This window comes from Ascidiella aspersa, chromosome 4 (genome assembly GCF_963924565.1).
Source record: "Ascidiella aspersa chromosome 4, kaAscAspe10.2, whole genome shotgun sequence".
NCBI lineage: Eukaryota > Metazoa > Chordata > Ascidiacea > Phlebobranchia > Ascidiidae > Ascidiella > Ascidiella aspersa.
The window spans coordinates 11,891,895-11,915,042 of NC_139450.1; the positions used below are offsets into that span (position 1 = coordinate 11,891,895).

The 23,148-nt window shown below is 36.8% G+C and overlaps 3 protein-coding genes across 3 annotated transcripts; 1 reads left to right on the top strand and 2 right to left on the bottom strand.

Moving 5' to 3' along the window:
- The first annotated feature begins 1,184 nt into the window (after nt 1-1,184).
- Nucleotides 1,185-3,097, top strand: LOC146147884 (growth hormone-inducible transmembrane protein-like). Its single transcript, XM_083388677.1, has one exon. The coding sequence runs from the start codon at nt 1,825-1,827 to the stop codon at nt 2,839-2,841; it is 1,017 nt and encodes a 338-aa protein (XP_083244803.1). The 5' UTR covers nt 1,185-1,824; the 3' UTR covers nt 2,842-3,097.
- On the bottom strand, nt 3,023-6,142 carry LOC146147885 (PCI domain-containing protein 2-like). The gene is made up of 11 exons (XM_083388676.1): nt 5,645-6,142; nt 5,414-5,577; nt 4,985-5,092; nt 4,864-4,918; nt 4,391-4,494; nt 4,249-4,323; nt 4,091-4,186; nt 3,970-4,016; nt 3,731-3,905; nt 3,305-3,497; nt 3,023-3,242 (listed from the first exon to the last, which is right to left on the bottom strand). The coding sequence occupies exons 1-11, from the start codon at nt 5,678-5,680 to the stop codon at nt 3,102-3,104; spliced, it is 1,194 nt and encodes a 397-aa protein (XP_083244802.1). The 5' UTR covers nt 5,681-6,142; the 3' UTR covers nt 3,023-3,101.
- Nucleotides 6,143-8,859: 2,717 nt separating this feature from the next.
- LOC146147886 (sushi, von Willebrand factor type A, EGF and pentraxin domain-containing protein 1-like) lies at nt 8,860-22,855 on the bottom strand. The gene is given in 21 exon segments (XM_083387954.1): nt 8,860-8,986; nt 9,418-9,572; nt 9,844-10,001; nt 10,481-10,609; nt 11,009-11,194; nt 11,601-11,792; nt 12,328-12,522; nt 12,917-13,012; nt 13,356-13,541; nt 14,427-14,615; nt 15,188-15,373; nt 15,874-16,059; nt 16,457-16,642; nt 17,521-17,706; nt 17,995-18,148; nt 18,616-18,815; nt 19,226-19,411; nt 21,026-21,211; nt 21,618-21,791; nt 22,402-22,575; nt 22,786-22,855. Coding segments are annotated over 21 exon segments (3,501 nt in total).
- Nucleotides 22,856-23,148: the final 293 nt, after the last annotated feature.

Sequence of the window (23,148 nt, forward strand, 5' to 3'; positions counted from 1 at the left end):
TATTGTGTCGTTGGTCTTAATACTATGGTTTTATAGATTTTTTTCTGCTTCATCTATTGTTGCTCTTTAGGTTTTATTGTGTGTTCGCGGGGTTGCCACCAATTGCCACACTGGTTTCGAGGTTTCGTCAGCCAAAAACTGGCCAATCAAAGGATAATTTAGTCACGTGATGACAACTACATTGTAAACAACCAAAGATTTCGTTCTAGTGTTTTCTACTGTTCTTCTGCTGCAGCTACCGTCAGAGTGGTCAGAGGTTGGCCTTTTTATTGCCAAGAACTTGAAAATTGATGCTTGCTCGCAGATTTTTTGTTTGGGCGTTTAAAGACGCTGATCTATAATCCAACAATCCAGTTATTAAATCAACTCACAATATTCGAGTAGTGGTGTCGGTTAGCGTTTTGGTGTGGGTGGTTCAAGTATTATTACTTTCATTATCTATTAATATTGCATAATATATTTATTATAAATATTGTGCAAATATTATAATATATTTATTATAAATATTGTCCAAATATTGTGCGTTGTAGCAGGATTTTAGACAAGTACCATTTTAGCCAGGGGTGGACAACCTTTTTAACAAAAGGGCCAGTTAGGAAATGTAATGCTTACAGGAGGGCCACACACTAATTCATATTTCCAGATTTTGCTAGAAAAACTAATGAGCTACTAGGCTGCAACACAGCATTTTTGTCAGCACAAGTGTAATTGTTGCAAAACATATCTTTATCATAACAACTTGACACAAGTAAAACCTTGTTTTGTAATGGATGCTTCCCATTCGAGGTCAACTGCATTAGTGTAGCGATGTAGCCTATGGGTTACAGGACCGCACAAAAAATGGAAAAGGGCCGCACGTTGCCCACCCCTGATTAAAGCCCTTTCATAGTTTAGCAATGGTCTACAAGTTATAGTCATCTCCACAAATATTGATTAAAAATACGCCTGAGATATCATTCCATCAATTGAGCTACCATTTATTTGCTGAGGAGTTTCTTAGATCAGTATAGAATCCTACCACTTTTATTTAACAGTAACAAAACAAGTTGTCAAAATTAAAATTGCAAGGGATAAACAATTAATGGAGAATAATACTTGACCCAAACAATGTTAGAAATGCTATTAACCACCGGAAAAAAGTTATTTTATGCCTATTCCTCAGCGTAGCGCCCAAATAATTAATTATAATTCAACGCACATTATTTGAGTTGGAGTTTACAAATTCTCAAATTAGAAGTTCAACAAAATAATTTTTGCGTTTTATTTAAATATTTGGCTTTGGTCCCAACCTCAAATTTACCTTGCGTCTGCTCGTTGGGCAGGAAATTTTGGGGCTGGTCGTGAATCCTAACACAGAGTTCTAACAATTTTAAATCAACACACATTATTTGAGTTAGGGTGGGTCAAGTAATATTATATTTATTATCTCTTCCCTTCACAATAACAAGTTTCCAATCTGGGTGGTGTGCTTACAAAAACTAATGTCCCCTGTCAGACTTAGATTTTCAACCTACTTGTCAGACAAAATATTACGGGCATGTTATTTGATGTCTTGTGTGCATGACATGACACTTTCCCATGTCAGATTTTTCACTCCATGGTACTGTGAAAATAAGCACCATCCCTACGCTCTAACGCAATTATCAAATGATCTTACTATTTTTATGATTAAACCTAATGTTATTAATCCAATTAACCTTGATTTTTTTGCTTAACTACCATTTTGGGATATTTAAATGACAATTATATGTTGTTAACAAAATGTTTTCTTAAGTACAAAATATTTAGCACTGGAACCTGAAACTGTATAATTTTTAAGTTAAGATGTTGGGAAGCAGAGTTCTCACTTTGCAAAAACTGATTATCACAAAAAACTCCTTGTATGTTCCAAAAGTTCGACTGGTCTTAAAAGAACCAAGTATTGTTGAAAAGTTCTCAAATGTACAGTTTTCTACATCTGCTCGAACATCAGCAGGAAGGCTTCGAACAGCCCGTGCTCGTACTACTACATCAGCCCCAAGTGGCTTGAGTGCCATTACTATTGGACAGGCATCTTTAGCTGGTGCATCTCTTTTAGGAATCGGTGGCTTGTGCTTTTATGGTTTGGGATTTTCAAGCGAGGCTGGTGCCATAGACAAAGCAGCAGTCTGGCCTCAGTATGTTAGGGATCGTATTAAAGATACATATCTTTATTTTGGTGGATCACTGATTGCAACTGCAGGATCGGCGGTAGCCATTGCAAGAAATCCAACCTTGATGAATCTAGTGTCAAGAAACGGAATAGGTGCAATGGTGGTTACAATTGGTGCCATGATAGGATCTTCAATTCTGTGTCGTAGTATCGAGTACAAACCTGGATTTGGGCCGAAACAAATGTCGTGGTTGCTTCACACAGCCATAATTGGTGCAGTGATTGCCCCTCTTACTGTGTTAGGTGGACCATTGATGATAAGAGCTGCATGGTACACTGCTGGCGTGGTTGGTGGCCTATCTACAGTAGCAGCCTGTGCTCCAAGTGACAAATTTCTGAACATGGGTGGTCCTTTGGCTGCTGGTCTTGGAGTGGTTTTTATTTCCAGCATTGGCTCTGCATTTTTTCCACCCACTGGAGCTTTGGGTTTAAGTCTGTATTCCATATCCATCTATGGTGGGCTGATTTTGTTTGGAGCTATGTTACTATACGATACTCAGAAAATTGTGAGAAATGCAGAAGCAATACCGCACCCCAAATATACAATGCGACAATATGATCCAATCAATGCAAGTATGAGCATTTACATGGATGCAGTTAACATATTTATTAGAATTTTAATGATAATGGCAGGAAATCGTAAAAAATAAAATGTACATCTGTTAAAATTGTTCGTTTATTTGCAGAACTGACTGTTTAGTTGGTTATGCTCTCAAATCATCTTTGTTTATAGACTGTTTTTTTGTTTTTCTACACTTAACCTTGTTGACACATTTCTTGCTGTATAGTGTTATGCCCAAGATATCTAAGATTCTTACTTCATAATAATTTAAATTTATCAAGAATTGTTTTATTAAAAAAACATGGCAGTCAAAAAGGTGTACAATAAACATCTCTGGAACATTGTTTTCTATGTTGCTACAGCAGGAAATGGATTTACTTTGCTTACAACCAGCTTCTTGTGTTGATGTGAAATATATCCCCTAATATTCCCAGCGTAAATCAGTCCAGCCACAATGCATTCCGTTTCGTCCATATCAATATCTGTTATCTTAGATTAAAAATGTGAGTGTTAATTGTTTTATACAACAATAATAAATGCAATATTCATACCCCTTGACAATGAAGAGCATCTAAAAACGCTTTTAATGGAATTTGATGTGTGCCCAACACATTACCAACCCTTTTAAAAAGTGTTCTAAAAGTTGTAGCGCGTAACTTCTCCAATATTAGGTAAACTCCAGTATGGATAAAGAATGTCTCGTGGCGCAGTAATGCATCATTAAGCAAGTGTACATTGCCAGTTCTAAAATAAAACACAAAATTGTTAATTTTTAAGAATTCTCGTTAAATTGTGTAATTTTTTGCAATATGAAACTGGTCTAATTACATATAAGAATAAGGCAAGTAATCCAGTTTGTAAGAGGTAGCAGAACAGATCTGGCCGGTAGGCAATACAGGATGTTATTGTTTTATGGAAATAAGATTAAAAGTAAAAAAAAAAATACAACGTTGACAGGAACTACCAACAACTGTTACCTTACAGCATTTACAATATCAGCAAACTCTATTAGTCCATGGCTTTGTAACAAGTCATCTGGTGGCAATCTGCCCAATAGCATCTTAACAGGAATCAAGTATATCAGTATAAGTCTGATATTCTTTTGAGAGGCAGAATGACAGTTGGCATAGGCAAAAGAAAGAAACTCTTCAGCTAAAAAATATATATTTCTATTAAAAAAAAAATCTTTGCACAACTTAAAAAAATAATTCCATACCCATTGAAAAGTCACTATCAAACATTGCTTTTCTTCCAACATAAAATCTAATTAACATAAATATTATATATAGACACATATTATAAAAGTAATGCAAGTAAACCGTTAAAACTTGGCATACTTGTAGGTTACTCTTTGTGCAAGTGTGAAGTTATCCTTTATATTGCTACTTTCAATTGCACGTATCAAGGGCTTGCACAAATGCAGCTTTCCAATTCTAAATAGAAGTCAAACAAGCATTAAGCAACTATGTATTGATTTTTTAATTCACATTGCTACCTGAAATAAATTTTGAATAACTGATTTACTAGAAACAACATTCCCCACTTCTTTGAGACTGCAATTGCTGCCCTCCTACAAATAAAATGACAAAAGCTGGGTAAATAAACTGTTCGGAAAAAAAATTCCATTAAAAACAAACCCATCACTGGCACAGACTCTAAAGCAGCTCATCATTGTATCAGCAGCTTTTTCTAAAACATCCCCCCTCTTTCCCCTTCCAGTTTGGGATATTTCTTTATCGACCTGTTTCAACCAAACAAAAAAATGTTTTATAAAATCAGTAAACGCTTTATTAATGGTGTAAACCAGTCACAGACAAGGCCATTTTACTGAACCAAAGTAAACTGTTTGGCGAAAACACAAAGATTCTAAAAGTTTTTAACTCATGGATATTTTTTCTGCGAGAGTTCAGAACTAAAAAAGTTAATTGTTTTAATTAACAACTTGCTTGATATAATATAAAACAAAATACTTTTTTTTAAGAATAAAGATACATTTTACTTATCAAAGGCGACTTAAGCTAATCCAAAATTTGTATATTGTCTGAATTACTTGTTTTAATTTGTTTAATATAGCAACAAACCATGCTAGCCAATTGTATGCAACACTTACATTATTTGCAAATAATCTCAGGTCCAGAATTAAGGCATACATGACTGGCAGGGACCTAAAAATGGTAAAACAAAACTTAAAAAATACTTCAAATGAAAATTACAAAGATAGTTTCACAAACCAGTTATCATCTTTCTGAGGTTGAAAAATTCTTACAAAAGTTTGAACACATGAGGTTTGACAGGAATATGCATCTTTGAAGTTTCCATCAGCAATGGCTGAACAGGCCCTGTAAATGTGATAGTTAAACCTTTGTTACAGGGTTCTTAACTGAAATCTGGACCCCTTGGGGGAATGTGAACTAGTCTTAGGGGGTACATGAAGCCCTAATTGAAATAATAGTGTATAATTTAAAAAATGGAATAATTTTTTTAAGAGAAGCTACTAATTGAACATACGCGCCTTTTATCTCAATCTACGTCATTCCTTGGTCCACGCAAACCAAAATAATTTAGGGGTCAATGTTAAAAAAAGTTTAAGAGGCGCTGCTTAATTAAAAAAAAGTATATAGCTATTTAGAATTTATTTAAAAAAAAAATTTGTTTGATACCTTAAATGTGCTGCAACCAGTTCATCAAATGGACTTTCCAAATATCTTTTAAACACTATCAGTGAAGATTCTTTCTGTAGTTTAGGATTGGTAGCATGATTATCATGAAAAGACAAAAGGCGGGCCAGTGCAGACGCATCATCATTTTCCATCGAGGAAGCAATCTGACATAAAATTATTCAAGTAAAAAAAATATTAAAACAATAACAAGTGTAAATTATGACAACTCACCTCTTGGAGATATGTATTTAGGTTTTGGTGTGCCATTTCTTTTATATATAAGTGGAAAACTATCAGTATTGTATGTTATAAGACACCCAAGTTGCTACCACCTATAGTAGTACAATGTAGAACTACAATTGTCTCTGACGCTAGCTTTTACATACAATTTAACCACTCGGCATTTTGTAGCAGGTGTACACCTGAATTAGGAATTTGCAAACCTTATCTTTGGATTAAGGTCGAGTTGTGTTTCAATTCTGAAGTTTTTATAAAGATTTGTAGCTCCTTTACTTTTGTAGGTGGTAAGTTATGCAAAAAAATACACATACCACAACGCACATTATTTGGATTCGCGTTTGGGTGAGGGTGTTATTGAACTCGCACCCTAACCCAAATAATATGCGTTGTGGTAGGATTCTAGACCAACGCCGCGTTGAAATAATTATTAATTTAATGGATATTATTTGAGCGAGTAAGGTGAAAATTTTATGCAAGAACTGCCGCCACGGATTTGCTTGATTTAAACAAAAGTTTGTTACACCGATGGTGCAATTTGTATCTTCAAGTACCAGTAAAAAACAAATGCTTTACTACTAATTTTACGCTACATGATTTCAGTCGCATGGTTCATTGGTTATATCGGATTCCCAAACAAAATGGAATTAAGTTGTACAATGTACACTGTACTTGCACGGTACACAAAGCTGCGACAGGGCTATTCTAAAGACTGCTCTAATTTAGAGACAATAGACTGAAATCTACAACGTGTAAAATAATTAATTTTTTTTAGAATTAGGTATGTCTGCGCTCCAAAAGAAATTAAATAAATTGACGATTGTGAGAACCGTTTACAGTAGAAAAGTCGGCGCTGATGGGCGGCGGGCCTTGAAAAAGTCCATCATGTTGATTTTCAGACCATCAGACTAAATAGTCTTTTACGTAAGTACAGTCATCTAATACTATTACTATTGATACGGAAGCCGTAATCGTTGGTCATAAAGCAACTTCCGAGGGGCTAGATCACAGATGTTATTAAACACATATGTTTGTGTGTGTCTTTCAACAGTCATCTAACATCGAGATTTTATCTCCCTATTGCCTATTCGATTGACACCATAAACGAAAGTATTTTATCCGGTCGCAACCTTTCTGTGTTTTCATTTTGCCACGTCAGAAAATTCAGGGAAAATATTTACTGCACCAGTGCTCCTTTAGTAGCCTAAGCAAGCTACAAATAGTGCAACTCATGGGGGCCTTTTGTACATTTGCAAGCAGTTCTACCGGCAATATATTGGATATTGGAGCCTATCATGGTCAGACAAGAATAATCCGCCCTCCGAATATTCTTCTAAAGGCTGGTTCACACTAGACGCGTTAACGTCTGGTCGGGTTGCCGAGCCTTGATCCACAACAATAGCGCTGCCACTGTGTGAATGTAGACTTTGTACAAATGCAATTTCTGCCAAATTATCTAGTTAATCCGTTGGCCCGGTACGACCGTTTAGCTGTAGGCTATAATCAATATTTCCAATTGTTTTGTGCACCGAAAGCATCTCTTCTATAAGGTGAAAGTTATTTCCGCCTAAAGCCGAGAAAACGCAAAAGTTTGCTCCAGTTGCATAATTGTATACGACTGTTCGTTCGACACTTGATTTTACCCAAATTGTAACTGAAATTGAGAATTTGTAAAAATGTTTATACGATGTTCTGAGCGTACTTGAAAATAAATTTTATTGTTTAATTAAAAAACAGCACACAAACGACCCAAACAGATAAATATATACAACGTTTGGCGGAACTTTAATAATATAAAATACATTGTAAGAGTTCGTTGACGCACTTTTTTCAGCAGTCGGGCGATATAATCTTTTTGCAGGTCCGAATCCTTGGTGCTACTTCGCGCAGCCCACTGATTTATTTAACACGATGTCCTACGGAGATATTGGCATTGTAGCGATCAACCAGCTGCAGCACTCTCTTATTTTAGTTGCCTGTACTTAAAGTAAGTTCCGTTGCAAGCTGCAATAAATAAAGCTTTCGTGTGACGGTGTGGAAATGCTGTAAAGCACTAATACTGTAATTCTGGTCAAAAAAAGTAAAAATTTTGTCAAAATTTACCTGTTAAGTCAAAATTTGTCAAAATTATTTCAAATCAAAATCGTTTAAAATGCACATAAATTGTGTATAAAATTAAAATACAGCTTGCAGAATTAACCACACAGGCATAGTTTGTCGCATTAGGTTCAGCTCGAACTTCGTTTTTGCTTTATAGTTGTTTATCTCTGATTTGGACAAATGTGTTGAACAGTATTGCTTTTTCGCTTTTGATTTGCAATTATTTTTACGTTGTATTTTAACTGTTTACACAATATTTTTCTAAAATAACCATCAGTGTCTTGTTTTTCTTTGGCATTTTTACAGTTGTTTGTCTTTGATATGCCAAAATATCAACTAAGCGTTTAAGAGTTCTGCATATATTTCCAACAAAGTATTTGATTTGTGAACCACCAATCGTCAGTAAAGCATCTAAAACGTATGGTTGATGATGTTAAGACACTAATGCAGTAAAAACAGTGAAGCCATATGCTGGAGGCTATGGATCTCATATATGTCGAGCAATGTGCTACCGCTAATCTTAATACGCCGCCTTCAACGTAAAAGTTTAGCCAACTAAAATCGAATAAACGCAATTTTAGTTGCGCTTCGCGCGACTATTGCAGTTCGACAAAATTACAATTCTTTTACTTGAATTATGATGCGATGTTATGACGTAACTATAGTGAGGTCATCTCAGTTTTTTTGACGAGGCCATAACCAAAAATCTTGAATCTGTCCTACCCAGTGTTGTAACTGTTTTCCAATGACTTGACTTGACTCAAGTATTTTGTATAAATAACTTGGTTAAAATGATGTGTTGTCAGTAAACATTTTTTTTTTATAAAATTGGGTATTTTATCTTTTGTTAATTGGGTTTTTATTTTCGAGTTATTTTCATAATCGGACGAGTTCGTCAGTTTAATAGTTTAACGTTTTATTTTTATGACGATGACTTGACTCGCAGTTAAGTTATTTTAGAAATGACTTCACTGTGACCTAAGTCAATTCAAAATGACTTTCATCACACTGCTGATTCGTTGCGAACAATATGGGTTCAAAATCCTTGCGCACCATATAGGTAGCACCTAATAATCAGCTGTAAATATTCGCGTATCTTTGGATTCCGTTTACTTACGTATTTGACAAAGGTATTGTCCTGACGACACGCAATTTGAATCGTTCCAATCATAGTCGCTTGTTTTCATTCCGATCGCTTTCCAACCCGGAGTCATTTTTACGCAATGTTCCCGGTTTCTGTTGAAATATATAAAATTTGTCCAGTCATATTAAAATGCACTGTCCAGTCATATTAAAATTTATGTTGTTAGTGTGCAATATTTTGCCAAATTGTTTAGTATGCATGTGAGTGAGTGAAAACATACAGAGTGATATTATTTTTACCCATGTGTAAGGTGTAGGTCTTGATCTTTGACTGGTTGGCTAAACCAGTCCTATAAGACGTGGATCGATTTAGGAGTTACTCAGTCATAACTATGGGCTATATTATGTATCCAAGGGTAGTGAGGGTAGTATACCTTTACGTCTCATATCTATGATGCAAAAACAACTTAAACATGTTTGTTTATATGCGTGTTTTTAGAAGATTGCGTTTACTCTGCTGCAGATTTTTAGTCATGTGTTCGAAACAGCCTAATACATAGAGTTAATCCACACCGCTGCCTCACCTGTAGTTATCCGGCTGTGCGTTGCCGTCGATGCGTTGAAACCATTGCTGATATGAACCCAGCAACGAACCATCCGACCACCGGAAGACCGATTCTTGTACGACATCTGTCAGTCCGATCCAGTAGGGCCCAAGGTTTTTCCTCCGCATGAATGTCTTGAACCAAATAAGTTATAGTCACAGTATTTGTTAAAGGTGAAAACATTGATATTCAAAATTGACATCGGCAATCAATCGATATTGCAAGAAGTGTCTTTGGATTCATGTTTTTTTGTGGTATATTCTCCCCTTTATTGCTAAAGATTTTGCAGCAGGCTTTTATAAAGTTTATGCAGTCACAGCTTTAAATCAAAAAAATATGTATAAAGAAGAAGAAGCATGCTTATGTCAAATGTGTTATATTGCAAACACCAGAAAATTGACTTACCCTCAGGAATTCGTGCTGCTTGTAACTGGTCACCTTGACGAGGTTGCCACTTTCCATTCGACACGTCTGCACTGCGTTTTTCCAGTCCAACGAGTCGCAGTGGAATTTGTAGCATATGTCAAGGTCAGTATCATGAAGGTAGTCGTGCTGGCAACACGCTGTAGCGAAAAAACTTAAAATTTGAGACTTAAAAAAATATTTCGCATATATTACTTAACTGTGAAATTGTATTTAGATCACATAAAACGTTCGTTTGAATTCTGAACCGCGACACGATAAATATATATTCAACGTCTCTTCAAGGGAAAGATTTACACAACATTTGGGGAAAGTTTTGGTCTGTCGGCGAAGGTTAAACTTTTCTCTTTTTTATTAGCCATAGTCTCAAACATATATTAGCCATAGTCTCAAAAATAAAATACCGCGCATTGATCAGAACATTACTATGTCAAAGTTTGATCACAAACTAAATTAAATGAAACATTCCGGACCAGTATAGGCTACGAAAGTTGTCATTTTGAATTGTCTTTTGTTTTATTTTAGAAAAATATAAGTCATGAAAAACTTATACACGCATTATCGTCACACGCACACCCAAAAGTACACGCGTATATTGCATTTGACGCGCTGTATATACCTTCTTTTTGCGTGACCACGGTAAAGTTACAGTCGTTGTGCGGGAAAGTAGCAATGGTGCTTCGACTCCTCGTGTTGATTGGTTTGTTGTCACAATTGTCCCACTCGCTCCAGTACCAGGAACAATCAGCTGAAAGGGGAACAAAATCAAAATGCGATAGATAAATTTAGTTAATCACGCAAGAGTAAACAACATACACATACATTTTCCAAGAAGAATAGTTTTCAACTACACTACTCAACGAAATTAATACATATTGCTTATAGTCAGATTGTGAGCCTTAGAGATAGTTGTGTATGTTGGACTAAGTGTTGGCAAAAATGTCAGTAACGCCTTCAGGTACTTTCAATAAAAATATCAAAGCCATAATATTCGATAAAATCTACATTTCGCAATTTACAGACGTTTCAGCAATAACTCATGCCATCATCAGTGTAAAAATCATGTGAAGATAAAAGCGATAAAACATTAAAAGAAAGGAAAAAAGGACAAAAAATGTTCTTTTATTTAAACTTAACGTTAACTTACAGTTGCAATGGGGTATGCCATGAGACCAGTTTCCGTCTGCCATGCAAGACAACATGCTGCGACCTTGTAACTGATAACCCATGTTGCAGTAGAAGGAGCAGGTAGATTGAGCGTAGAGTCGGTCAGGCGGCATGCTGCAAGTCACGTGACCGTTAACCAGACTCGAAACAATCTGACACTTCGTCTCTGTCGAAAAGTTCAATAAGTTTTAGTTAAGACTTGTTCGCAGAATATGGCACTTAATGGTTTTTAAAGCTATACTACACTAACTTCTTTACGGAATTTTGCCAAACTCTTTTAGGGATGGGTTTTAATTTAATTTTTTGGTTAAGTCATGGGGGATTATTTGGTAAATTTTTATACCAATGATTGACTTAGGCAAAAGCAAATCAAGGTATTTAAATTTAAAAAGGGCTCAAAACTTTATTGGGTCTAAAAAAGATTTCATATTGGACGTGAAATGAAGGTAATAAACGAAAAACATTTCAGCCAACATAATGTTATTAGTAAGCAATCCGTCAATAAAAAAATCTCTCGTCTTGCAAGTAAACGACAACAACGAGCATATACACAACTTATATATCGACAATACCTTCTGTGCAATTTGGTCCAACACTAGACCAACGGCCATCTTCTGTGCAAACGGTGGTCGCATCGCCCTGCAGTTTGTAGCCGTCCTGACACGCAAAGTAGCAAGTTGTATTTACCCCGAGATAACGTTGACTTGTAGAAACGCACTCGACTGCTCCGTTGGCTGGAGGCTTGACCGCATTGCATAATGTGGCTGGAACAAATAAACCTCTTCTTGGCATGCGAATCGAGGACTGAAATCAACGCGTAAAAGGGTACTAATCTATAGAAACCAGGGAGACAATTTAATTCACCCATGAACGCTTTTATCCTGATGCAAAAGCATCCAGATAAATAGTGAAGATAAGTTCAGTCTTATTTCACATCTGACCCTAAAATAATAATCGGGGACTAAAGAAACAAACGTGCATCAAGGAAGAAACCAAATCTATTTGATTGTGTTCAACAATATGCGCTGTCCCATATAATGCAAAATGAGGTCATAGCACATTTCGACACATAAACTCCCACGACAAAATCTGCTTATTGTGCTGTTTAGAAGAAACAAATCATAGCTTTTGCTCAGAGCAAGAAAAGCGTAATATGAACTTACACTTTCGACCTTTTATGATGAGTGTTCTCTAAACTTATGTATAGTCGACTAATCCCTTTTTTTCAATCGTAATCTATCGTCTTAACTTAACGCAATCAAATTTTAATATCTTGCAGACATAAACTCAGGCACTTACCCAAGCACTGATGAACGACACCAGACCAAGACCCATTGCTTCGGCATTTCCTGGATTCCAAAGGGTCTGCGTTGTATCCGGCGTGACAGCGCACTGTGCATTCAGAAGAAACTCTAAAATTCCCATCCGCATCCTCCATTCCAGTGCACTCAACGTAACCGTTATTTGGGTCAGACAGCTTAGGGCAGGTCACAGCTTCATATAACAGCAAACGTTGGTTAGATTTGTTTTTCGGATTTTCTATTAACAATTTCCGTAAGTGTAAAACTATTAAGTTAAAAATGTCAAGGGTTTTATGAAAAGAAATCAGACACAACAAATAACCCCTTTTGACATTATGTGCGTTATACGCATGTATGAGACACCAAAGTTCACACTGAATGCTTGAAAACGGCGATTTAATGCCCTTGTAGTGATATTTGGTTAGTTTATAGTAAATTGTCATTCGTCTTCAACCGGGAGGATTTTTTCCTTTTAAATCTATTTTAATTTTAGCCAATTTTCTCACGTCTGCAAACTGGAGCGACGTCGGACCAGGTGCGATTCGCCTGACACACTCGAAGACCAGGGCCGACCAAGAAATGGTTACCATTGCAACGGTAACGGCACTCGGATTGCCAGGAAAGGTTTTGGTCGCACACGATGTCTCCGTTGTCGGGCGGTGTTAGCTTGGGACATTGCCACTCTGGAGTGCAAATTCGTATGTTCATATTCCGTTATAGCGTCTGATCAGCTTTTTAGTAGAGTAGTCTATGGCAAGCGGAATGAAATTAACCATGTTGTTCAGCACAATACATGTAGAAAAAGTAGGCCAATTGAAGCGTATCGCAAATTAGTAGTAATAACAGTGATGCGTTAAAACAGGCTATATTTTATTTGGGCTAAATTAGTTCACCTTTGTTGCCAAACGGTACGACTCCCGGTGTACTTTTGGGGTTAACATTTCGTAAAACTTGTTGTAAATTTAAAAAATAATAATAAGTTGTTTTCTCGCTTCGCGCGATTTTTTGTAAGACACGTTGTTTCACCTTGACAGATGGCAAGCATGCCTGACCAATTTCCATTGTCCTGACACGTTCTCGAACTTGAACCGAGTAATTCGAAGCCAGGATCGCAAGAAAACAAACACGTTGAACCGTAAGCAGATATGCCGTCAGTTCCTAAACATTCCATATTTCCGTTCAGTGGAGGGTTCAACGCTGGGCAAGTTAGAACTGCAAAATAATAAAAGGGGCCTAAAGTCTTAACCTTCAATGTACGTCGGACCATACTATAGTGTCAATCAATTAATTGATATAATTTTGTATATGAGAGTCGCATGTTTTTTTTACCATTTATTTATTTTCAAATACTTTTCTCTATAGATGCTTGTTTCTCGTCATTATCAACTATAGGATTTGTAGAGAATTCGTATTTAACTCTATAAGTTGAAAATAGGTGTATTTAATATGAGATGTTGAGAGTCAACGATAACATTAGTTGGTTTGCGTTTCGCATTTCAGTTTGACACAAGTAACATCCGTGGTACCTGCACACTTCGCCTTCGTACCAGACCAGGTAGCATTTCTAAGGCAAACTCTTGTTTCTGACCCGGAAATGACGTAACCTGCCTGACAAGTAAAGTTACAGGTACTTCCGTACAAAGACTCGTTTGTGCAGATGGTCGATCCGTACAAAGGATTTGCAAGACGAGAACAGTTGATCACTAAAAACATTTCAAATTAGTTCGTGTATTTTATTGAAAGTGGTTTAGACTATTTTAATTTAAGCCTTTAGGACCCAATGTCAAGGTTCACAGAGTGCATAATGCATTTACTTAGTCTTACTTTAATTGATTACCGTTCTTTGCGATAAGAGTTCAACCTTGTTAGTTAAATGTAACTGTGAATACATTTTCTCCTTAAAAATCCTGTTCTAACAAACGTTTGATGCAATTCTGTAAGCCAAAGACCGCACCAGACCCACAAGTTTTCAAATTAGTGGATAGTTTATTAACAGGAATTTAAAACTGTTGTGTTGGGAGGTACGAAAGAGCGACATTCTAAACTGGAGACTACATGTATTGAATGCTGTTAATGGGACAATAGTACTTAACGAACCTATGCAATCGGACTCTTCACCCGTCCACGATCCATTCGCCTGGCAAGCTCTGAGCGTGGACCCTCGTAATGTGGATCCCTCGCTGCACGTGGTTAAACATTCACTGCCGTATGGTTGCCACTCAGAAGCTACGGTAGCACATTCTGTTTTTCCAAGTGAAGGGTTTCGCAAGGGTGGACAAACGACGGCTGTGGACAAGCAAAATGTCGTGTTAATCAGCAGCTAAAGTGAGATGTCCGTGAAATATGTATGCGAGAACTTAAGGGATGCGAATATAGATTTTAATGTTAAATATATTTTCTTTATTGTTTTAAAAACGAAGTTTCTTTTTTTAGTGCATTTTCAATACCGCTTTGTTTTAAACGTTTGCGTTTAAGATCTAACAGATGAAACGACATTATGACACAATGTAGGCATTGCTTTCTCACATGACCAATAAAGGGACATTGTATAACACGTTTTGTTGCAACGGCAAAACATGGTAAATGCATGATGGTACCGACTGAGCAAACTTTGGATTGCAATCTTACTGGGGAATAGGTATCTCTATGATTATTCTCTGATAGCCGCGTTACAACACAAGTATAATAGAAACACAATTTGTGCTAAAAAATATACCCAATTTCGCAAGGTAAATTTTTTAACAGCAATCGCTTTGTGTCTACGTTTCTCAAACCTACTTTAAATTAACTAGATTAACTATAGAGAGCTACTTAAATGAAAACACAGCAACGCCAAACTTCACGGGTGACATTTTTACCTGAGCAGTTTGCATCGATACCGCTCCAGCTGCCGTTGGACTGACACACTCGGAAATCAGAACCGCTTAACTTTGATCCGGTGCTGCAACTGGTAAAGCATTCGCTCTTGTAGGAATGTACCCCGTCAGGTCCGCTGCACACAGTTTCACCTAGTGACGGATCGCTCAGTAGTGGGCACTCGACAGCTGAATAAAAAACTAGCACTGTGAACAACATAACCTAACCTCAGCTACACACATAGTCACCATAACCTCTATTCCTTACTTTAGAAAATATAGTTTAAATACAACTTTGCCGCTTGACAATGTTTTCGAACACCTTGTCGGTAGCCTATTTGTTTGAAAACTATTTTACATGATTCGATCCAGTGCCCTAACCGTGTAATTTTCAACGTGTGTAATTGCTAATGTATATTTGTTTTATTTATTTGCTATTGGTTGTAAGTTGCTATCAGAACGTTCGCTCTAAATTTGTCAAAACGTGCACACATTTTTTTGAAAATAATGTTAAAAAACGCAACTAACGAAGTCATCATTAGTTGTATAATTTCAATGTTGTTATGAAAGTTTGACTGGTTTGATATTGCTAATTTTCTGTTATAGTTAGCTACATAATATTTTACTACACGTAAAATCGAAAGTTAAGTTTTACATTTACAAAAGTAAAAGTATTTTTGTCAACATACGTCTGCAATGGTTCTCCCCTCCGCTCCAGGTTCCATTTGATTGACAGATTGTCTCGCCAACTCCCAAAACCCGGTAACCAACGTCGCAAGTCAATATGCATAGGCTGGGATACATTGAACGGCTTGAAGCTCCAGAGCATTTGAAGGAACCATTGGAAACGTTTGCAAGAGGCGGACATTCGACAGCTAAAATTAGTTATCATTAAATGATTGTTGAGTTTCGTTTTGAATTGCGGAACACCGATAAGCAAACTTGTTTTAACCTTTAATTACATTTTTAGTATTTTTTTTTTTTTTTTTTTTTTTTAACAACTGTAAACGTTAACCATTACGCACCACTCTCTGCAGCAATTTAGCAAGCTATGGGGTTACACTGAAGGTAAACCTGAGTGTCGTTTAGTACCAAACCATTTTAAGGTGGCTATATTAATTGTGTCACTAAAATAGTTTGACTTGTAAAAATGAAAAAAGGTAATCCATTCAATACAAGGTAACCGTAAAACATGTTTCCTAAATATGTTATAAGACGTATGCAACGCCACAACGGGCTACAAGTGTGCTTGCAAACTTAGGCAAAACATACGTTCGCAAAGTGTATCTTGTCCAGACCATGAGCCGTTCACCAGACAGGCCCGTAGCGGGGAACCACGCAGGTCGAAACCTTCTGCACATCGAAAGGAACAGACACTGCCGAATGTGGAATCATGCTCTGAGTTGTTGCAGTTCTTCGCACCATAAAGGGGCGTGGAAAGCGCCAAACAAGGTTTTGCTAAACAATTGGATAAGATTTTGGAGAATAATGGTTAGAGGTTGTAGTGAGACGGAATAAGAATATCAAATCCTATAAAGAAGTCGGTATCATTTTGAACGTTTCGATTAACTCTTTATTCATTTTCAACATAATTGGATAAGAGTTATTTGTAATGAAATTGCACGAAAGTGAAAAGATAAAACGAAAATCTAGGCCTTTAAAATGGGTTCATAGGAAACGTATTGGGGTCCGCGCTTTAGTTTTGCGTACACTTGGTGAAATGAAATGTTAAACCTTTAAAAAAATGAATGTTAAACCTTTAAAGCAGTGGTTCTCAACCTGTGGTACGCGAAGTCATTTTGGGTGGTAGGCTATACGCAGTATGTTTTTAAGCAAAATTACAGTTTTATCAAAAGGTTAAGCATTTATTTTATTGTAATAAGCTATACATTCATTATAATGATTGTATAGTTAAATATTTTATGCTTCTTTAACGATAGGAATTGTTATCTTTCTGGAACATCTATGCAAATTTATTTTATGACATCATAGCAAAACAACAAAGAATTACAAACTTAACTACCAGTATCTTGCAAGTTGAAAAAGAGAAACTTTTTTGAGTGTAGTGGGCCGCATTTGTTTTGAAATTTCTGGCCTAACTATAATTAGCTAATCCACCTCTTTTAATAATCCTATATAGCCTTCATTTTGAGTAAAGTTGATTTTTTCGACAATTTGTTGGTACGCAACAAGATCATAGAAGCTCGAGGTGGTACGCGGTGAAAGAAAGGTTGAGAACCAGTGCTTTAAAGGGTAACAGCAAATTGTGTTTCGAAATAGCCCTTGCTAATCGGTGATTAATCGTTTAGCCATTAGCGTTGGGCTACCTCTATTACCTTTGCATGTTCCAGATTCGTCTGTCCACGTCTGATTATCCTGGCACTCCCTGAAGGCATTTCCTAACAAGAAATAGCCAGCACTGCAATTGACTGTACAGTTTGCTCCTATGGCGTGTGGACCGCGGTCACTGAAGCATTCGACGGAAGCGCGAAGCGGAATCGTTGGTGGTGGACAGGTTTTAACTGCAAGGAAAAATATTCGTTGAATAACGTAGATGCAAAAACGACTTTTCTAAAGTGCTATTCAAATTGAAAGTGTGTATTAAAGGACAAGCGTAACGTTTACTTGACTGGTTTGACCTACTCAACTTAGCTTGATAAACATAATTTAGTATATATTTTAGTTACAGACTAATCAAACAAGAACAGTTATGGCATAATGGATTTTCTCGCATCTGCCCCAACAAAAAAGACTTAATGTTTCAAAAAGTGACTATCGTAAACTTGAGACCATAAGTCTAAACATTTTACGTTTTAAAACCAAAAATGACAACACCGCGCATTGCCACATAACATTAAAGTAGCGCTTAATAAGAAACAGCATTACTTTGACAAACAGCATCTTGTCCGGTCCATGAGCCATTTTCCGTGCACTCTCTTTGTCGAGAACCAACCAAGTTAAAAACTGCCGGACACGTAAAGGTACAGATATCACCGAATGAAAGCGCTTCTTGAGTTTTGTTGCATTTCATTTCGGTGAGCGGCGGTGCAGTCAACGGCGGACAAGTAACAGCTGAAAACATGATAAAGTTAATTTTTATTGGCCGATATTGGCCTACTATTTTCAAGGTGAACTTTTACGAATAAGTTTGGTCTTACAAGCAAAACAGGGCAAATTTAACAGTTTAAAATATAACCTAGCTCAGTTCCAATTTTGACCAAATTAACTTAATTTTTTCGGGATTAAAGCGCTTTAGTTACTATCAAAAACCAATTAATTAAATTTTCCCCTAGGGTGAAAACGTTTTTTATGTCCCACATTATGGCCACCTGTAATAGTAGGCTATAAGGTTCCGCAACTACAATACTGTAAAAAGCTTCAACTAGAGAAAAGGCTGTTTTCTATATAATTTTTAGTCCAAATATGCTAACGTTTTAATGAATACCAGCACAAGTTGCACGACTTCCACTCCAAGTGCCATTTGCTTGACACAACCTTAACTTCGAGCCGTCCAGAAAAGAACCGGTACTACAGCTTGTTTCGCATTCACTACCGTAGCTGTTGGCTCCATGAAGACCGCTACACGTTGTTTCACCGAGTTGAAGATCTCCCAACAGGGGACATTTCACCACTGAAGTTAAAACATGTTGTGTTAAATAGCTGTTGAAATGTAATCAATTTAATTTGAATGTAATTTTGAAATTGTTGGAATAGTAGTGAATGTTTGCTTATAGCCTTAGTGTCAATATAGTGTCAACTTGATAAACTTAGGGGGCGGAAAGACACGATTTTTTTTCTCCAATTGAACAACATATATTTGCTGTATCTATTTTCGGTGATGATTTGCAATTACCCCATATTCCATGCCGATATTGTGCTAGGTCTTTGTTATTTAGTTTTTTTAGGTCAAAAAATCGTCCTACTCATTATACAATTGCAGTTGTCTATATTGCTTTACTTCTGAGAATTATTGAATTGAATGTTTTTTTAAATAACATCGCATGAGCAATCCAAATGTACTATCTACTCTGCTTAACGTACCTGCACAGTTCGATTGTTTTCCACTCCAGATGCCACTTCCTTGACAAACCCTTAACTTGGAACCAACTAAAATGAAGCCATCGTCGCAAATTGTATCGCATTCGCTGCTGTAGAAATTCGACCCATACAAACCGCTGCATTTAGTTACACCCCAAGCAGGATTTTGCAACACCGGACACTCCACAGCTATCAAAGAAAAAACAAACAATTTGAAACCATTTTCTATTACTGATCTGCATTTCTTATTGAACATAAAATCAGTTGCGGCCTTACGTTGACAGGTCGAAACCATGCCCGACCAGGTGCTATTCGCCAGGCAACGCCTTTCCTTGGAACCTACAAGGTTGTAACCGAGATCACAAGTGAAACGGCAGATCGCATTTGTTGTCCAAGGACCTTGCTCTCCGAGACATTCCAGGGCGCCGTTTAAAGGACTCGACAACTGCGTACAAGTCGTCACTGCATAGCAAATGATACAACTTTTCCTTGATGTTTTGATATTCATTTTTCGCGTTATTCCATCCTATGTTTTATATCAAGCCGCAGAACTTTAAATACCCAACTTGTGGTGTACAAAGCAAGATTTTCATCAGACAAAAATTTTAAAGTTAAATGCATGATTCCAAGTTTGAAACAAATTCTACTGAAATAAATATTGCTAGACACAACTGTTATAGAGCGTTATTTAAGCGTTTTCTTATCATCGTACAACTAGGTACGGTATAAATAAAATGTCAGTTTATTTTTTAGGTTAACTACGGACAAAATAATAAATAAAATCATCGGAATCACCCCGTTAGATAGCTTCATAAACTTCTAACCTTTGCATAGCGCTCTCTCGCCGCTCCATGTCCTGTTAGCGAGACATTCTCTAACCTTCGATCCGCTCAATCGAAAGCCAACATCGCATGTCGCAACGCAAACGTTGCCATAATACGCGTCGCTCCGGTGGCATTCCATCTTTCCGTTAAGCAATGAGGAGAGAGACCCGCAAAAAATTGCTGTTGTGGGAATTTAAAAACCAAACTTATCACTCTTTAAAAATTTATTAATAATACCGTACATTATTTTCATTGTTTGTTTTACGAACTATGCCTGTTTCAACACTGCCGGTTGCTGATGTTTTTCACAAGATTAAAAAATACAATAACTAAAACACACACAATACTTAAGTGACGACAAGATTGACATCACAACTCCTGGTTAAAAGCTACGAAATTTGAAGTAAATACATCATTTTAAAATACATCGCAGTTAACGTAATGATTTTCATAATGGTATTGCTATAATAAGGACATTGTAAGAACTTCAACCAAAGTTTAGGAATATATTTCTGTGAATTAAATGCAATTAAATTTGACTAATGGAAATTTTCCTTCGCTAAAACATTTTTAATTTCATTTACGAATGACTTACGTTTACACACAGCGCCTTCTCCCGACCAAGATCCATTTGATTGACAGGTGAATAAACTTAGTCCGTCAACCTCATAACCGTCGTGGCATTCCAGTGTACAGTGGCTGGAATAGGCGTACAAGCCCAAATCCCCAGAGCAGTTAAAATTACCATTGGAAATGTTTCCGACTGGTGAACATTGGATAACTGATAAGGTGAAATAAAAATGGTTAGAATGCGCAACCAGTCCAGCCTTTCAACTAAACCATAATCACTAGTTTTGGTGCAATTAATAAAACACGACTTTTAAAAATAAAACTAATCATTGCCATTACTATTAAAAAATAACAAATTAAGAAAATACGGTCAGATTGTTTGTATGCACTTTTGTAGCAAGAAACATACCTTGGCAAACTGTTTGCACGCCTGACCAGCTGCCATTGTTTGAACAAGTTCTTTGATTGGAACCTAGCAGCTCGTATCCAGATTCGCAGGAAAATGTGCAAGTCGCACTTTGTGAAAATGGCCCGTGGGCGCCGACGCAGTCCATGTAGCCATTGTTGGGAGGTTTTAAAGCCGGACACTCAAAAGCTGCAAAAGTGACTAAACAGTTCAAGTAATGCAGAAATGCTCGTATTGTGGTTCCCAACTTTTGTTAAAGTTTGAACCGAATGAATAACTGATCGGAAAAATAACGCCAATGTATCATTGCTAAGTAAAAAAATAGGATTTAGATAAACAATACAAAAACTAGTTTCGAAACGTTTTTAGTTGCCGACCAGGTACGATTGGGAACAGCACGATTCAATAAACGAAATACCGAAGAATAGGTCCGATCACAAATTATCTTGAAAAACATACTCATACACTAGCAGTGTAATTAATTAAGGATTTATGTAAATTGAGTAACAAAGTTTGATAACAAAGGTTTGTTCATTACACAGATAAACTGCTGTTCGCCCATAAGCCGTGATATACTATCTTGAAAAAGTGATACCTTCGCAAAATGCTTCTGTTTCCGACCAAGTGCCATTCTCCCGACATGTTCGAAACTGGGGTCCTTGCAATCCAAACCCGCTCTGGCAAACAGTTTCACAAACGCCTCCATAGGATCTCGTGTTGCAGCGAATCGTTCCGTAAAGGGGATTGTTCAATGAGGGACAGTCGATTTCTACATAAAAAAAAAACAGTTTTAAACATTTTGTAACAAACTGTTTGCACTTGTCGATCAACAGTATTAGGCTATATCAGAGGTGTCCAACATGAGGCACGCGACCTAATAAAAAATGGCGCGCAAAACATAAATTGCGAATTCGTGACAAACCGACGTTAAATATTAAATATGTTAGAAATGACATTTATTTTATTGCCAATGCATTAACCACGTAAAAGAGAAAGTCGTGTTATTACTTTCGCAAAAGCTTCCCATGCCGCTCCACGATCCGTTGGGTTCGCATGTTTTTCGTCCATTTCCTACTAGTTTGTATCCAGGTTTACAAATCGCCGTGCATTCGCTGCCGAAGGAAAAGTTTCCGTATTTTCCAACGCAGTTCCACGTTCCGTTAATCAAAGATTGAAACGCAGGGCACTGTATGACTGCGAATAAGATAACGTTTAATTAAAAACCGTCAACCTTTCCAGGTTTTTTTTTAAGGTTTGGTTTGGGTGACCACTAAGTAGTTTTAAGAGACCGCAAGTGTTTCATTTAAATACCAAAAAGTTGCAAGTCCAAAATTTGGGAAACCGCTGGAGAAATTTGGGGGACCGTTTCGTTTCTTTACCTTTACATAATGCTTCAACATCCGACCAAGTGCCATTCTCCCGACATGTTCGAAACTGGGGTCCTTGCAATTTAAACCCACTCTGGCAAACTGTTTCACAAACGCCTCGATAGGAGCTCATGTTGCACCGAATTGTTCCGTAAAGGGGATTGTTCAATGAGGGACAGTCGATTTCTACATAAATAAGAAAACAGTTTGCAACAAATTATTTGCACTTGTCTAAACAATATTGTATGCTTTGCCTGCATGTTATTCTACAAAACGTGAATTACAGATTCGTGACTAACCGACGTTAAATATTAAATACCGTATGTTAGAAATAATATTTATTCTAAAAAAAATTGCCAATACGTTAACCACATAAAAGAAGAGCTTTGGTATTACTTTGGCAAAAGCTTCCCAAGTCGCTCCACGATCCGTTGTGTTGGCATGTTTTTCGTCCATTTCCCACCATTTTGTATCCAGGGTTACAAATCGCCGTGCATTCGGTGCCGAAGGAAAAGTTTCCGTATTTTCCAATGCAGTTCCACGTTCCGTTATTTAGGTTTACAAACGCAGGGCACTGTACGACTGCAAAATAGCAAACGTCTACTTCAGAACAACTTTATAAGTCTTTCATTATATCTTCACAAATTTCAACGAGACAAGAATGATGGATGTTAGGCAATTTTAAAACTTTTGTTCTAATGTTTTTCTTTTTTTTACCATCGGTAACGTTTATTAATGACAATTGAAATGATCAGTGAC